We start from the raw sequence: 16,318 nt of genomic DNA, 5'->3' as shown, positions 1-16,318 counted from the left end.
AAGTAGAATAGAAAGAAGAAAGTCTTTCATTGAAGAATTGATAGGCTGCATCTTATACTACATTTTCTAATCCCCTGTAGAATTTTAGGAATCCTTCTACAGTCTTCAAAATAATGTGATATGGAAATTGCCATTATGTTCATGTCCCCATTTCCAGGCAAAACTATCCCTGATCCAGTCATTCAATAAACGTGTACCAGCTATATATTAATAGGCACTGTGCTAAGTGCTAGGGATGAACAAATAAGGCAAAATTCTCCACTCTGCAGGTGTTCGTTACCTGGTGAAAGAGACAGACTAGATACAGTGCAATATGAAAAGCCTCATAAGTATGAAACAAATATGTGGGAGTCCAGAGGAAAGAAGCATTGGCTCTTCCTGGGGAGACCAAAGAATTCACAGAGCTAACACTTCCCCTCAGGCAGAAGTTTCATCAGCAGACTGGAGCAAAGGGGAGTGCAGTGCCAACAGGGGTCCATTAACATGTGGAACACTTGCCATAACTGCATCATATAAAATGCATTGGAAACGGCGAGGGTAGACTTCTTGGGGGCCAATCATAAAGAATCACGTGTGCCATGCAAGGTACATATGAACTTTACTCTGTAAGAAGTGTCATATTTTTCTAAAATTAAATATGATTCTGAGCCCCCACCCTATTTATCTGATGGGCAATTCAACTCGTCATTATTGTGGCTCCCTCTTCCCCTGCCCTACCCTGAGGTTCCACTGATGGACCTGGAGTCTTGTACCCAAAGCAGACCATTCCACAAGGCTGCTCTGTTTCTCCCTGTTGTCTAAGCCCACATAATCCCACGAAGCAGTACTGCTGCTCCTGTGTCCTTCAGGAGCATGGGAACCTTGACTGAGGCTGTACACCCAGAGTCTAAGGGTCCATGGCCCTCGGTGAACGGAGCACCCATCCCGCAATAGGTCTGCCCGCTTCCTTGAGGGTCCCTACTACGTGAGGAAAAGCAAACCACATCTTCCCTATAGTCAGGAAATGTATTCCTTTCACTTTCTAAAACCACCCTCCCCAAAAATCAGACACTGACCCTACAATTACCTGGCATGAACACTTAAATATTACTGGCCTGGGATTTTGCCCTTCGGGATACATTTGGCAATGTGTGGAGACATCTACTGTTATTAAACCAGACGGATGCTACTGGCATTAGTAGTTAGAGGCACAGGACAACCTCCCACAACAAAGGGTTATCTGGCCCCAAATGGCAACAGTGCTAAGGTTGGGAAACTATGTTATTGACTACATTTTAAATTGAAAATGCACAACTTGAGAAATAAAAATATTTAATTGATTTTTTAAAAATCAGTATTCCTTTGATTTATAAATTTAAAAAAAAGTTTTTATTTATGTATTTATTTTTGGCTGCGTTGGGTCTTCATTGCTGTGCACAGTCTTTCTCTAGTTGTGGCGAGCGGGGGCCACTTTTCGTTGCGGTGCTCGGGCTTCTTATCATGGTGGCCTCTCCTGCTGCAGAGCACACAGGCTCTAGGTGCGCAGGCTTCAGTAGTTGTGGTGCACGGGCTCAGCAGCTGTGGCTTGTGGGCTCTAGAGCGCAGGCTCAGTAGTTGTGGCACAAGGGCTTAGTTGCTCCATGACATGTGGGATCTTCCTGGACCAGGGATTGAACCTGTGTCCCCTGCATTGGCAAGTGGATTCTTAACCACTATGCCACCAGGGAAGTCCCTATTCCTTTGATTTAGACTGGAAACTTGATGAATTTTCTTCCTGAACCAAAATAAAGTACAGAGTTAGTTTCAGGTATTATTATTATTTTGCATCGTTGTCTACAGTACAGAATCCAATCTTGATTCCTCCAACTGGAAGCAATATTTAGTTGTATTCATTTTTATAACCAAAGACTATTGTGCAGAAATAAAAATACTTCTGAACACAGATAAATTCTTTGCACAATGGATTTTATATTTGAGGCAAATTCTCAACTTATGAGATTCAGAACCCCCTGTTTTAGTCAGTTCAGACTGCTATGGCACATTACCAAAGACTGGGTGTCTTAAACAACAGAAATTTATTTCTCACAGTTCTGGAGCTGGGAAGTCAGGTTCTGGTGAGGACCCTCTTCCCAGTTTGCAGGTGGTCATCTTCTTGCTATGTGCTCATATGGCAGAGGTCAAAGAGAGAAGAAGCAATCTTTCTCATGTGTCTTCTTATAAGGGCACTAATCCCATCATGAGGGTTCCACCCTCATGACCTAACTATCTCTCAAAGGCCCCATCTCTAAGTACCATTACATTTGGGGTTAGAATTTCAGCAGATGAATTTGGGGGTACACAAACATTCAGTCCACAGCACCTGCTTTTTAAATAAAATATTTTGTAGTGACAGAGGAGAGAATAAGTAAATATGTATTTAAGTATATGAATGCTTGGGCACCACTGTATCAAAAATATAGCAGATGCCTACATCTACTTATAACAAATATGTTTATATTTTTTAAATGTTTAAATATAGACAAGATAACTAACTGAATATTGTCAATAGTTCTAACTTATGCATACTATTTTGAAGTAAGGGCTAAATACATATATATATTTACTTATTTAACATATATCAGATAGCATATAAGATGATGTATGTATGTATGTGTGGGTATGTCTGGTAATATGTACATATATGAATCACCATGAATGTGACTGCTGTAAACGCATAGCGATACAGGTGTGCTGCATTGTCAACTCGAATAACAAAAGTAGTGTTGCTGCAATGACATAATTTTTTGAAATTGGGAACAACTCTTGTAGTTCTCTTATATATGTAGTTCCAACCAACTCTCATAGTTCCAAGCAAAGAAAAGTATGACCTTCCCTCTATTTACTCAATAGTTATACTCCTAGAAAGTTTTGTGCCTATAAAAATTGTGAAAAAATTGCCGTGCTTTTATATGTAAAACCTATTTAGGTTCTAGGCTCAGGTAGTGATAAGCAGGCTCTACCCCATGTGAATGCCTGGCTTGATATTCAAAAGTCATACAAGGTGAGGGACAAGTGTTCATTGTATGAGACTTTCTCATTCACTGCAGCATAGTTAACACTTCTGGCCTCTTCCCACTAAAAGCTAGTGTCAACCACCTCACTTCTCAATTATAGTGACAATGATAAGATTAAAACAACAAATTACTATGACAAGCGAAAAAAAAAAAAACATACCCACACAAATTTTCAAGTGCCCCCCTAGGGTTAGCTGAGAGGTAGAATACAGGGTCTGAACACTGTTGTGGACCTCTGATTTAAAGAGGGTTGAGCAGCTAAAAACAAGGTCCTACTGTACAGCACAGGGAACTACATTCAATATCCTGTGATAAACCATAATGGAAAAGAATATGAAAAAGAATGTGTAGATATATATATACATATATATGTATATATATATATATATATATGTATAACTGAATCACTTTGCTGTACAGCAGAAATTAACACAGCTGTAATTTTACAGCTGTAAATCAACTATACTTGAATAAAATACTTAAAAAAATAACGAAGGGTTCAGTCAACGTTTTCTGTAGTTTACAACAGATAGTAGATATTTTAGGTTTTGTGGGCCAAGATGCAAAATTGAGGCTATTATGTAGGTGCTTAAATAGAAAAACTTCCTTTTGTAATTTTTAATCACATTAGTGATATTAATTGAGAAGGGCAAATTAAGCAGATTGCCATAAAGTTTCAAGGTTTAAATCTTAGTATCTTTTTTGGATCACAGTCTTCAACTCCACATTGGTGCTGCACTATGAGGTTAGACCATAATTTTCACATCTAGAAACCAGTTTCTATGCCAAAAATGAGCTAGATTATTCCTAGCCAGATCATTTTGCCAAAGATACAATTTTGCTATATATGAACAAATCAGTTTATATGCTTTTTCAAAAGGTGGGAAGAGAGAGTATTTAAAGGGGTTATAGCATCGACAAAAGAAGCAAATCTGGTCCAGCCTCCACTGGTGAGCCGAGGTGGATATTTTTTTCCTTGATAGCATCAATAAGTAAATTTCTTTCAGCAGTTCAAAATTTTCTCAGCATCCACTATATGCACTACAGCTATTTTGAGCACAGACTGTGGGTCATGGTCAAGTATGATGGCTATCATTTGTATAGATTTTAAGTTTTAAAGCTCAAAGTGGTTCTGGCCTATAGTATAATAAATTGGCTAAAATTCTGTGTCTTGACAAAATGTCACATTGTGCTTATGTTTCATGAGTCTGATGTTAACACTGACCGCTGCAGGAATCCCATCTGTAGTCATGGTTACCAATTCTAACACGTCTACTTTAAAACGCTCAAAATTTTTCTCCATACACAAAAATAAGCCACTTCCTAATGATGTACCTTGTTTGAGCACCATTTCCAAAAGATATTTACTCATATCAAAATTCTCAACACAACTTTTATATATCTACTTATCAACTGTAATAGAAAATGCCAGAAATAACCTAGTTTTTTCATGCAATTTACCCTGCAAGTTCTAAGCTATATTTCCAACATGCTGAGAATAGAGTTTGCAAATGCTAGTTTCTGTTTAGGACCTGTTCTTTCTTTTGCCTTCTATAAATATTCTTTGCAAACTAGTCTTCAGGAAAAAAACACAAAGTTTTAGTTGCCTGAGCAGTTTTTTTCTTCACTTAATACACAACAATTTCCCACTATGGGGCATATACCCAGAGAAAACCATAACTCAAAAAGACACATGCACCCCAATGTTCATTGCAGCACTATTTACAATAGCCAGGTCATGGAAGCAACCTAAATGTCCATTGAAGAATGAAGAAGATGTGGTACATATATGCAATGGAATACTACTCAGCCATAAAAAGGAACAAAATTGCATCATTTGTAGAGACATGGATGGACCTAGAGACTGTCATACAGAGTGAAGTCAGAAAGAGAAACATAAATATCGTATATTAACACATATTTGTGAAATCTAGAAAAATGGTACAGATGAACCAGTTTGCAAGGCAGAAATAGAGACACACATGTAGAGAACAAACGTATGAACACCAAGTGGGGAAAGGGGAGGTGGGATGAACTGGGAGATTGGGATTAACATATACACGCTAATATGTATAAAATAGATAACTGATGAGAACTTGCTGTATAGCACAGGGAACTCCACTTCGCTGTACAGTAGAAACTAACACAACATTGTAAAACAACTATACTTCCCCCTGCAAAAAAAATACACAACAATTCAAGGCAGCATCACTGCAGTGGTTCTGTCAACTTGACTGGGCCACTGGATGCCCAGATAAGTGTCAAACATTCTGGCTGTGTATTTGAGTTTTTTTCTGAATGAGATAAGCATTTGAACCAGTAGATTGAGTAAAGCAGATTAACCTCCATAATGTAGGTGGGCTTCATCCAATCAGTTGAAGACCTGAATAGAACAAGAGGATTGACCCTTCTAATAGGAGAGGATTTCTCCTGCCCGACTGCCTTCAAGCTGAGTCAGGGGTGTTCCCCTTTCAGTGGACTCAAACTGAAATATCACCTCTTCCTGAATCTTGAGCCTGCCTGCCTTCAGACTGGAACTATACCATCAGCTCTCCTGGGTCTCCCGCCTGCCAACTGCCGGTCTTGGGACTTGTCAGCCTCCAAAATCACACAAGTCGCTTCTTTTTAAAAATTCCTCTCCCCCTCTCTCTCTCTCTCTCTCTCTCTCTCTCTCTCTCTCTCTCTCTGTCTCTCACGATATATATATATACATACACACACACACACACACACACACACACACACACACACACACTCTTGGTTCTATTTCTCTGGAGGACCCTGACACTAATAAAATCACTTACTTTACTTGCATTAAAAAAACAACCATATTGAAATTTTAGCCCTTTTCTTTCCATCCGTTTCCATCCCTTTTCTTTCCATCCGTTTCCATCACACATCTTTTCAGATACCAATCATAGCTCTTTTGATTTCTTTCGTAATAACGTCTTAAGTTGTATTCTTTTGTAACAGGCACACTTTGCATCTTAAAAAGGTAGGAATACTCCTTATTTTTACAATGATAATTTTTATAATACACTAGACTTCTTCACCTGTGTTTCGTTTTCAAACTTTTGATAGACACATAGATATAAAAAAAATTCACTTTCATCTTAATTGCACTTTAAAAAAAAAAAAAACCCTACCATTGCAAGCAGGGATACTCACAGCCTAGAAAATGGACAAATTCTTATGCTATCAGGTCAGTAAGGGGAGTTTCTGAGGGAGGAATTATTGAGAGAGGCTCCTTGAATTGGTGATGTCCTGTGGAGTCCCATTTGAGTTCTAGACTTAGCAATTAACTCCTCTAGTATGCTTTACCAGGGCCCCTGGGAAAAGCTGGGCAGGTGATTCACTGTACAGACTTACCAGCCATGTGATAAACAGGGGCAAACGCGAGTCTGGTCGGAGGAAGGGCATCTTTTTCTGATCAGCACAGGAGCTCCAGTAAGTGCTCCATCATTGGGAACAAGAGGGGGTGTTCTATTTGGGTTGCTGGTGTATCATGCCAGTCTACCACATGCATAGTTCAGTGAATTTCTGGCCATGTGTTTAGGCAATTGAATACATCCAACAGTGCTACAACTGGGTTGACATGGGTATGAAGGTAAACAAGAGGTCATGGGTTCATTTATTAAATCTGCAACTTTTTACTGAGTACCACCTAATTTATGCCAGTTCTGGATACATGCCAGACCTCTGCATCTTGTTGCTCCTCGATTTCACGCATCAAAATTTAATTCAAGCATCACCTCCTCCAGGAAACTGTCCCATATCCCCTCCAAATCTCCCAAACTTCTCCCTCAATCTGGAAAAGAAGACCCTGCCAGATGTTTTTGACACACCTGTGCAAGTCATGTTATAATATTGCTTTCTTGCCTTGCCCCACCTCAGCCTTAAGCTGACAGAGGACAGGAAGCCCAGAGGAGTGTTTCTCAGCTCCCTCAGGAAGGGTGAGCCAAGTCAGAAGAGGATAAGGGCACAGACCAACTGAGCATGCACTGACACTGAGGGGCCAGCCCAAGAGAGGCCCTCAGGAAGACCCAGAAGGGCTGGAACATGGCCTTGGATGCTAAAGCCCATTTTCTCTTTCTTAGCTCCCTAAGGAAGAGGAAATAACTGAAGAGTCATCCTCTTTGAGCCCAGGACTCCTACTTGATATAATAGGAATAACAATAACAATATTGGCTGGTTGTGAGGATTAAATCAGACAGTAGATAGGAAGTCTGTAGAGTAATTATACAGTACAATTATCTTCCAGTCAGAAATTTCCAAGGTCTTCTAACTCCAGATCCTTTCTGCTCTAGGAACCCAGCCCCCCAGGCCAACTTCTGACCCCTCTTCCCTGCTCCTCTCCCCTATGCCATCATCCCTTTTCCCTCTTCCCATCCCTCCTCCCCTCTTCCATCTCCATCCTTTCCTCCCCTCTCCTTTCCTACTTCCTCTTTCCTCTTCCTCCAGCCCTCCATTCTCTTCTTCCTTTCCCTCTTCTTCTCTCCCTCCTCCCTTCCTATCCTCCAACTCTCCTCTCTGCTTGCTTTGCCCAGGAGACAGTACACCAAGTGAGAACTGAACCAAACTACCCGGATCCAAATGTAGGTCTACCACGATTAACTAAGCCTTAGATGACTCAGATGTAAAATGCAGATGTTGCTAAAAAGCAGGACTTAACTCACAGTTGCTTTGAAAATTAAATAGATATGTAGGTAATTACTTAGCAAATAGACTTGCCCTCAGTAAAGTGCTCAAGTGTTATCCATCCATTTTCCTTCTTGCCCTTTCTCTTCCTTGTCACCGAAGCCCAGGGTGAAGATGAGAAAAGAAGTCTAAAGGGTACAGTTCACAGCAACAGCACCATGACTTTCAAAGAAAGAAGCTCTTTGTAGTCTAATGCTGGCATCAAATAATGAGTCATCTTATTCACCTTCACCACACATATTTGTGGCCAATCTAGATTTTGTGGTCATAGGTGAAGACCTGTGAAATTAACACCAGGTTTTCTGATGAAAAGCAAAGGGTTTGCTTTATATGACTTTGTTCTATTTGCAGAAGTACATTTTTCTTCTGTTCTTACTCAGGAAATACCAAGTATTGGGAAAGCAAAAGATTTCGTCTTTACTAAATTAAACCAAAAGGAGAATTACATGCTATTACATGGGACAGATCCCTCTTAAAATTCTCTTCTGAGACCAAGAAAGAAATCATGAAGAGGAGTACAAATCAAGATGTGGCCCTATAGACCAGAGACTGTGTATTGTTTGTGGCAAGTTAGCACAGAAATTGGAAATGTTTAGAAACTTTCACAGCCATTAGGCATTGTCTGGATGCCCAAGCCCCCAGTTAGTGGACTCTTCTTATTCAGCTGAGTACAGAGCAGTTCAGATGTTAGATTAGTCTTTTGAGGACAGATCTGCCTATTGGTAATGCACAATGGACCACGTACTGGTCCTAGAAGAATTGGGGGGGGGGCAGGGGGCGGCAGCGACCTGGCCCTTCATCACAGACGTTTGAGAAGCACTGATGTAAAGTATAGTTCCACAGTTTTATGTTCTCGGATCACTGATTTATCAATCTTTAAGAAGAGTTCACTTACACGAAGTTCAAAAATGTGGAAACATCAAATGTGTGGGATTTGATTGTACATTTCTTAGATGGAAAACTGTAAAACATTTTAATTTTGCCCCTCCTTGTCTAACCGGTTTTTGGCTAAACCAGCGTTGGAGCTAACCGCTCATCCTAGAGAGAATCCTGTCATCTCGTGGCCGAGAGCGTTGACTGTAAGAAAGAGTAGCGTGCTGGGGCACCGCCAGTTGTGATTGGGCAAAAAGACCTTTTTCTCGGGCAGTCCTCTTTTAGGTCAGTTTTTCCATTTCCCCGTTAAGTCCATTTTATAAACAACGGAATGGACTTTAGGGGAGGGAAAGAAAAACGGGTTCCTACTACTTTTTAAGCGTTTCCGGCCCTTAGCAAAAGGGTTTGGTTCATGGTAGGCGCTCAATAAATGCTGTATACGTACATTTTGAAAGAATCACTTTCTACATTATTTCATAGGAGGAACGGTGGAAGATGTGAACTCCTCCGGGAGAAACCAAACATTCTCATTCGGAAGAAGACGAAGAAGGATTGAAGTGAGGCTGTAGATTCCCACACACTAATTTCTGCCGGTACTTGAAGGCGAGCGAGGAACCTGCTAATCTTAGTCCACGGGAGTCGGCGGGGGGGGGGGGGGGGGGGGGGGGCAGACCGCGCAGGTAAACTGCAATTCCCGGCATGCCCGAGGGGGCGGGCCCGGCGGCTGCGCAGATAGGCGCGCGACCGTCACGTGATTTCGCCATGGCGGCGTTTGCGGATTTGGACCTGCGGGCGGGTTCCGACCTGAAGGCGCTGCGCGGGCTAGTGGAGAATGCTGCTCACTGTGAGTCTCCCCGGCTTCGCGGGCCGCGGTGCCTGCCCAGTCTCTCTGTCCCCCCAGACTGTCAGGCCACGCTCGGGAGGGACCCGGGCGGGCCTCGTCCCGTCTCATGGGGTCTCCTGGCTGTCCCTGGAAGCTGAGGCCCCTGCGGTGTCGCTCTGATTCTGGGCGCGGGAAACTCGAAAGCACTGGGGAGCTGTTACCCAGTCTAGCTCCTTATTTCTTGCGAATTGAGGAAACTGAGGCCCTGACAGGACGGGGAATTTGCATAGGGCCCCACGGCTGATGGATGGCAGAAGCCAGGGCTTCCAAGTATAGTCTCCTACGTCAGTGCTTTTAATATCGCCCCTTCCTGCGTCTCACGACAGTGTCCTGACACTCAGATGCAGGAAGCTGGTGCACCTATGGGTCCGAGAAGTGAGGGAGGGACATGGGGTCGAGAGTGTTTGAATTATACTATGGAGAGGGAGGGTTGGTGGGGGCGGAGGACATACTAGGAGAGTGAGAGGGGAGCAGCATGGCCAAAATGCTAGAATGTTACGCATATTTGAATCCAAGGGAAGCAAAAGCTCTGAGAGTTAAGACCCCCATTTTAATTACTGGAGTTAATCGCGACTGCTGTCTCTTTCCTTAGACTGTAAAATGTCTACGTGGGAATAGAGGGAGTTAAAAATAAAGAGGTTTCTGCAGGGCCTGTTAAGTAATGGTTGCTCAGTAAATAATTGAGGGAGGAAGAAAAGAAGGAAACTGGACAAACTAATGAGAGGGGGACCACTGTTTTGGCATTAATATGCATTAGCTTTTAATATTAATATCCTGTTGTTCCCATTGGTGTTTAAATAACTTAAAGATTGGAGTCATGATTTAGGCATGTTTTGATAGTCCACATGTCCAAAACAAGGCTGTGTTGAGGCTGATAAAGCAAGGCCCTGGCTTCAAAGAGTTCCCAGTCTCTTGGTGGGTAGCTCAGAGGTGTATGTGGACAGTGGTCTGAGGGAGTCGTGACTACATTTCTCCTTAGCAAAAGGGCCTTTGAAGTAGAAAAGGTAAAAAGCAAAAGAAACGAGTAAGAATGAAGGTGAAAAAGTATACATGTGATGGGATGAAAATGAACAAAAGGACACGAAGGAGAATGATGGTTTAAAGGAGTTGCACAAAGTGTCTTTGGTATAATGCTAATAATACACCACCAAAGTCAAAGCCCTGACTCTGTGCCAGCCACTGTTCTAAAACATCCTTTGTGTGTTATCTCATTGAATTCTGCCAGTCGTATAAGGTGAGTTCTGTTATTATCACCATTTGGCAGACGAAGAACTTGAAACTTAAGGTTAAGTAACTTCTAAGTAGTAATGCATAGATTTGAAAATGGGCCGTCTGACTCCAGAGCCCATAACCATTCTTCTTACTACCTTCTAGTCTTGACACGAATTGGGATGAGCTTATGTGTAAAAGAGGTTGTTGTATTTAACAAGAATGTTCAATTTTTCTTTTCAGTGGGCTATTCAGTTGTTGCCATCAATCATGTTGTTGAATTTAAGGAAAAGAAACAGGTAAAATACAATTTCTTAAGTTAATAATAACCAGCATTTATAGTTATTTTGTGTATATTGGTAATATTGAAGCTACAGATGAGCACTCTTTGTGCATTATCTTATTTTAATGTTAATAGTTCAGCTGATGCGTATTTGTACAAATGATAGTTTTTTGTGAAGTGCTAGGGCATGGTATAAGGATTCTTAAAGTTGATTTGATGTTAAGTAACTTTCAATAACTTCTTAAAAGTGCATTGTTATTCATTAAACTGTAATCACAATATTTAATCTTTTTTATTGTACTGTCATGGACTCATTACTAATTGATTTCCCTCCCAAACATACTAGTAAATATGTATATCTCCCTTTAGGCCAACAACTGTTCCTTACAGATTGTTTCATTCTAAAAACTATTGTTCATCCCTCCTATCCATTGGTGTTTTCAGCTGCTTCTCTGCTTTAGCTTTCTTCATTAAAAAACACACACATGCACATACACACAACTTATTTAGTGTTTCTGAGTGCCAGAAATTAGCTTTTTTAAAAAAATATTCTTCTTTGTTGTAGGAAATTGAAAAACCAGTAGCTGTTTCTGAACTCTTTACAACTTTGCCAATTGTACAGGTAAGTGTTTTGTTTAAGAAACATAGTACTTATTCATCCAGCTCAGACATGCCCAGTCATATATGTGGTTCTTTAATCTGTACTGCCCCTTCCTCTGTCTACTAGTCTTAGCTTTACATGAAGACTCAGCTCTTCCATGAAACATTATGTACATCTCTTTTTCTCTGGCTGTACAGGTATACCTCAGAGATATTGTAGGTCTGGTTCCAGACCACCACAATAAAACGAGTCACACGAATGTTTTGGTTTCCTGGTGCATATTAAATTTACGCTTACATTGTACTGTAGTTCAATAAGTATGAAGTAGCATTATGTCTAAAAAAAAAAAAAACAATGTATATACCTTAATTTTAAAATATTTTATTGCTTAAAAATGCTCACCGTCATCTCAGTCTTCAGCAAGTTGTAATCTTTTTGCCTGCGGAGGGTCTTGCCTCAGTGCTGAAGGCTGCTAACCGATCAGGGTGGTGGTTTCTGAAGGTTGGGGTGGCTGCGGCAGTTTCTTAAAATAAGACAACAGTGAGTTTGCTGCATGAATGGACTCTTCCTTTCACTATGATTTCTCTGTAGCATGCAACGCTGTTTGATAGTATTTTACCCACAGCAGATCTTTCAGAATTGGAGTTAGTCTTCTCATACCCTGCCACTGCTTTATCAACTAAGTTTATATAATATTCTGAATCCTTTGTTGTCGTTTCAACAATTGATTAAGTTCGATATCTTATATGGGTATGGTTTTTTTCACTGAAAACAATTACAATAGTACCATCAAAGATCAGTGATCAGGGAATTCCCTGGCAGTCCAGTGGTTAGCACTCGGCACTTCCATTGCGAGGGCCCCGGTTCGCATTGATCATAGATCACCATAACAAATATGAAAATAATGAAAAAGTGTGAAATACTGGGAGAGTTACCAAAATATGACACAGAGACATGAAGTGAGCGAATGCTGTTAGAAAATGGCGCCAGTAGACTTGCTCAACACAGGGTTGCCGCCACCCTTCAATTTGTAAAAAATGCAATATCACTGAAGCACGACAAAGCAAAACACAATAAAACTAGGTACACCTGTATTATAAATTCCTTGAGAGTGAGGACTAGGTTTTACTGATCTTCACTATCTTTTATTGTTAGTACCTTTTAATGAGTACTTTCCACTGCTAAGGAGGAAAATCAGTCATTTCTATTTTGTGCTTTTTTGATTACAGGGAAAATCAAAACCAATTAAGATTTTAACTAGACTGACAATTATCGTTTCGGATCCATCTCACTGCAATGTTTTGGTAGGTTAGTTGTTTTTCTTCTCTCTTGGCCTTGTAAGTTGTATTGATTTCTGCTGAATACTATTGTTTTTCCAACTCCTCCCATTCTTCCATCTCCCCCGACCCCCAGTGTGTGACACTTGACTGCTTTCCTTAGCTCAGAGTTCACATAGTATAACAGAATCTCTTCTACTCATGGCACATGTATAAGAATACCACAATTAAAGAATCTTTCAGCAAGTGGTTTTCATTGAACTTACATGAAGTAGACATAGGTGGGTACTGGGGATATTGCTATGAATAACACAGACACAATCCTTTTAAAAATGGGAGGGGGGCTTCACTGGTGGCGCAGTGGTTGAGCGTCCACCTGCCGATGCAGGGGACACGGGTTTGTGCCCCAGTCCGGAAGGATCCCACATGCCGCGGAGCGGCTGGGCCCGTGAGCCATGGCCGCTGAGCCTGCGCGTCCGGAGCCTGTGCTCCGCAATGGGAGAGGCCACAAGAGTGAGAGGCCCGCGTACCGCAAAAAAATTAAAAATTAAAAATAAATAAAAATGGGAGGAATGTTTAAAAAGTGGGAGGTAGCAAATAAGGAATGTCCTGGGAATGTGCAACAGGAGGCCCACCGAGGAAGCTGATGTTCAAACAGGGGCCAGAAGAATCAGTATTATAGGTGCCAAGTGAGGGAGAGAATGTTTCCACAGACAGGATGGATTATGCAAGGTCCTGAATCCAAGAAGAAACATGGTGCATTCTGGAAAATGAAACACCAGTTGAGTTGCGCCTGATGAGCTATCTATCCTGGGATGAGGTTAGGGAGGTGGGTCTGGGTGAGCAATTAGAAGAAGCCTTTGAAGGTTTTAACCAAGGGAGTACAATTATGAAGTTTGCATTATAGAGAATAGATTAGAAGGGATAAAGGAGGGGATTTAAGAGGCACTGGGGCTGGGGGAGACGGGAGGATTGACAGGATTTGGATGGATTTGTTGATTGGGTAGAAGGTGATGACTCCCTGCCTTGGCCTGAGCAGCCAGGTAAGTAGATGGTACCATTTCCTGAGATGGGACATAGAAAGAGAAGTAAGTTTAGATCATCACGTTTCAGACGTGATGGGTTATTGTGAGAGTTCCAGTGGAGCTTGTCAAATGGGGGGTTGGAAAAAAAGGTGTGACCCTCAGAAGAGGGACCCTAATTAAAGATACTGATTTGGAAGTGGTCACCCTGTAGAGAGTAATTGAAATCATGAGACTGGATGAGACTCCTTGGTAAAAATATGTGGGAAGAGAAGGTCTAGGACAGAGCCCTGAGGAAATTCAGTATTTAATGGTGGAGTAAAGGATGAGGGATGAGCTAGGATTAGAGACTGAGGCAGGACTGTCTGAGAAGTAGGTGGACAACGAGGAATGTGAGAAGGCTCAGCAGCATCAAGGTGCCTAAGTAGTTAAGTCAGAGAAGGGCTAAAACATGTGTTGAATGGGCAAGTCTCCTAATGACGTGGAGGTCATTGGTTGCCTTAGTAAAAGCCATTTCCACGGAAATGATAGGGACGTGAGAACATGCAGCCAGTGTGTGCTGCTGACTTTGCTTGAGAAAATTGCTTCTGTGGAGGAACAGAAGGCATAGGGAGGCTGGTGGATGAGAACCTGCTGTCTAGATTTTGTTTGTTAGATGGAGACTTGAGAATGCCTGGTGCTGATGGGATGGGTCCAGTGAGGGAGAGAGAAAGTGAGATCTCTGAGAAGGTGAGCTGTTTCATCTTTAGCTGGAATGGCCTCCTCTATCATAGAACAGGAGTAATCAAGGAAGGGCTGGCCTCCTTTCTAACATTAGCATTGCTAAAGAAATTACAGAAAGCCAAATTTTGGGATTTTATACAACTGCAGGCAGCATTCTGGTTATCTAAGCCCAGGGAGACATAAATGGAGCTGACTTTTTATGGTCACGAAGAGTTTGATTTTCTCTTGTTATCATGAACATCCTGGTGGCCCCTATTTGTCCACATCCCAGATGGGAGTGGGCAAGCAGAGGACAAAGAGTCCTGGATCCTGACTTTTTCTGAGACCTGGAGCCTGCCCTGTCTCAGCATACATCTGCCCAGCAGGTTTTCTTACCTGCTCAAGCACAGTACCTGCTGCTTCTCTTCAACCTATCTCTTTCCTCCTCTGATTTTTATCATGGCTTTTCTTTTTGCAGAATAAGAGGTGAAAAATGTTAAAGGTGCCAACAGGCAAAGAAGAAATATCCAATATCTCATCACTCAGAGATTGTACTCTTGAATATATATTTTTCCAGCCTTTTCACATGCATACACATATAAGTTTGAGACTTTCTTTTATAAACAATCTTTAACGGATAAATTCCTCTTCTTCTGTCTTAGGACTCTCGGGTATTTTCTTGCATGCTTAGCAGTTTAATTTGTATTTAACAGTATTCTCATTGTGAACCTAATCACATCACACTTAGTCACGTGTATTTCTTATCTCACCAAAAAATGGTGAGTTCCACTGAGAACAGACATATGCCTTAAGTGATTTTGTATCCCCAGTGCCCCACACACAGCAGGTGCTCAGTAAATTTCTGGCAAGCTCCTCCACTAGCTTGTAAGAGCAGCAGCTATCTAATTTGATTTTTCTATCTCAAACAAAATGTTTGGTACACAGTTAAAGCATAACAATGTGGGAAGGAAGGAAGGAGGATGATTCCTTCCTCCTTGGTGGGATGGAAGTTGGTATCTGGAGTCTCATGTGCTGAGGAGGTCTTTTCTGACAACATACGAAGCAAAGCAGAAATGTCGGTGGCATATTAGAAGTGTTACACAATTGAAATATAAGTGCAGCCAGGACATTAGTCAGAATTCCATATGCATTTGTTGTTGCATAAGTATGGTAACATTCTTTTTATATTACTAGAGAGCAACTTCTTCAAGAGTCCGGCTGTATGATATCGTTGCAGTTTTTCCAAAGACAGAAAAACTTTTTCATGTAAGTAACAGATAGTAAAAGAAAATAATACTCATTATTTTATATAAGAAGTTTGATGTTATACCTTTGTAGGTGACCTGTATCATCTCATCTGGAAAATTTGAGGATTTTTCATTTATACTTGGTGTTCTGGAATTGCACAAGGGTGTATTTGGGTGACATATTTTGTTTTGTTTTATTTATTCTGCTAGATATTTGATGGGCTGAGATTAAAAGAGTCCATCAACTTTTCTTCTGTTTCTTTATCTCTGCTTCATTCATTCATTTGAAACTTCTCTTAGGTAAATGATGGTCCATCTCTTTCTAGCTCTAAAAGCGCTTCAGTTTCTGCCCTTCTTACTATTCGCTACTGCCTGTGACAGAAGAAGGGAGCAAGGTTCTACTGTGGCATAGAAGATTCCTTCTCTGTTTTAGCTTTCCCGTTTGTGTGCTCTGAGGTGTGGTCCATATGCCAGCATGATCATATCAGCCT

General features: G+C 41.3%; 1 protein-coding gene and 1 long non-coding RNA gene across 3 annotated transcripts in view; one reads left to right on the top strand and one right to left on the bottom strand.

Annotated features, from left to right (window-relative positions):
• Positions 1 to 1,294: 1,294 nt before the first annotated feature.
• On the bottom strand, positions 1,295 to 9,213 carry LOC141276745 (uncharacterized). The gene is made up of 2 exons (XR_012326734.1): positions 9,049 to 9,213; positions 1,295 to 1,753 (listed from the first exon to the last, which is right to left on the bottom strand). It is a non-coding gene; the product is annotated as an uncharacterized lncRNA (long non-coding RNA).
• Positions 9,214 to 9,330: 117 nt separating this feature from the next.
• RPP30 (ribonuclease P/MRP subunit p30) overlaps positions 9,331 to 16,318 on the top strand; it is a 29,012-nt gene continuing 22,024 nt past the window's right edge. Inside the window, exons 1-5 of one of the 2 annotated variants that reach the window (XM_004327594.4) lie at positions 9,331 to 9,447; positions 10,939 to 10,994; positions 11,544 to 11,600; positions 12,809 to 12,883; positions 15,775 to 15,846. In XM_004327594.4, the coding sequence (XP_004327642.1) occupies positions 9,366 to 9,447; positions 10,939 to 10,994; positions 11,544 to 11,600; positions 12,809 to 12,883; positions 15,775 to 15,846 (342 nt within the window). In that variant the 5' untranslated portion in view covers positions 9,331 to 9,365. The remainder of the gene's footprint in view (positions 9,448 to 10,938; positions 10,995 to 11,543; positions 11,601 to 12,808; positions 12,884 to 15,774; positions 15,847 to 16,318) is intronic. The other variant, XM_019943141.3, reaches the window with a different exon arrangement.

This window comes from Tursiops truncatus, chromosome 16 (genome assembly GCF_011762595.2).
Source record: "Tursiops truncatus isolate mTurTru1 chromosome 16, mTurTru1.mat.Y, whole genome shotgun sequence".
NCBI classification, from domain to species: domain Eukaryota; kingdom Metazoa; phylum Chordata; class Mammalia; order Artiodactyla; family Delphinidae; genus Tursiops; species Tursiops truncatus.
The sequence above is the reverse complement of the archived record's forward strand: the minus strand, read 5'-3'. Positions and strand labels throughout refer to the sequence as shown.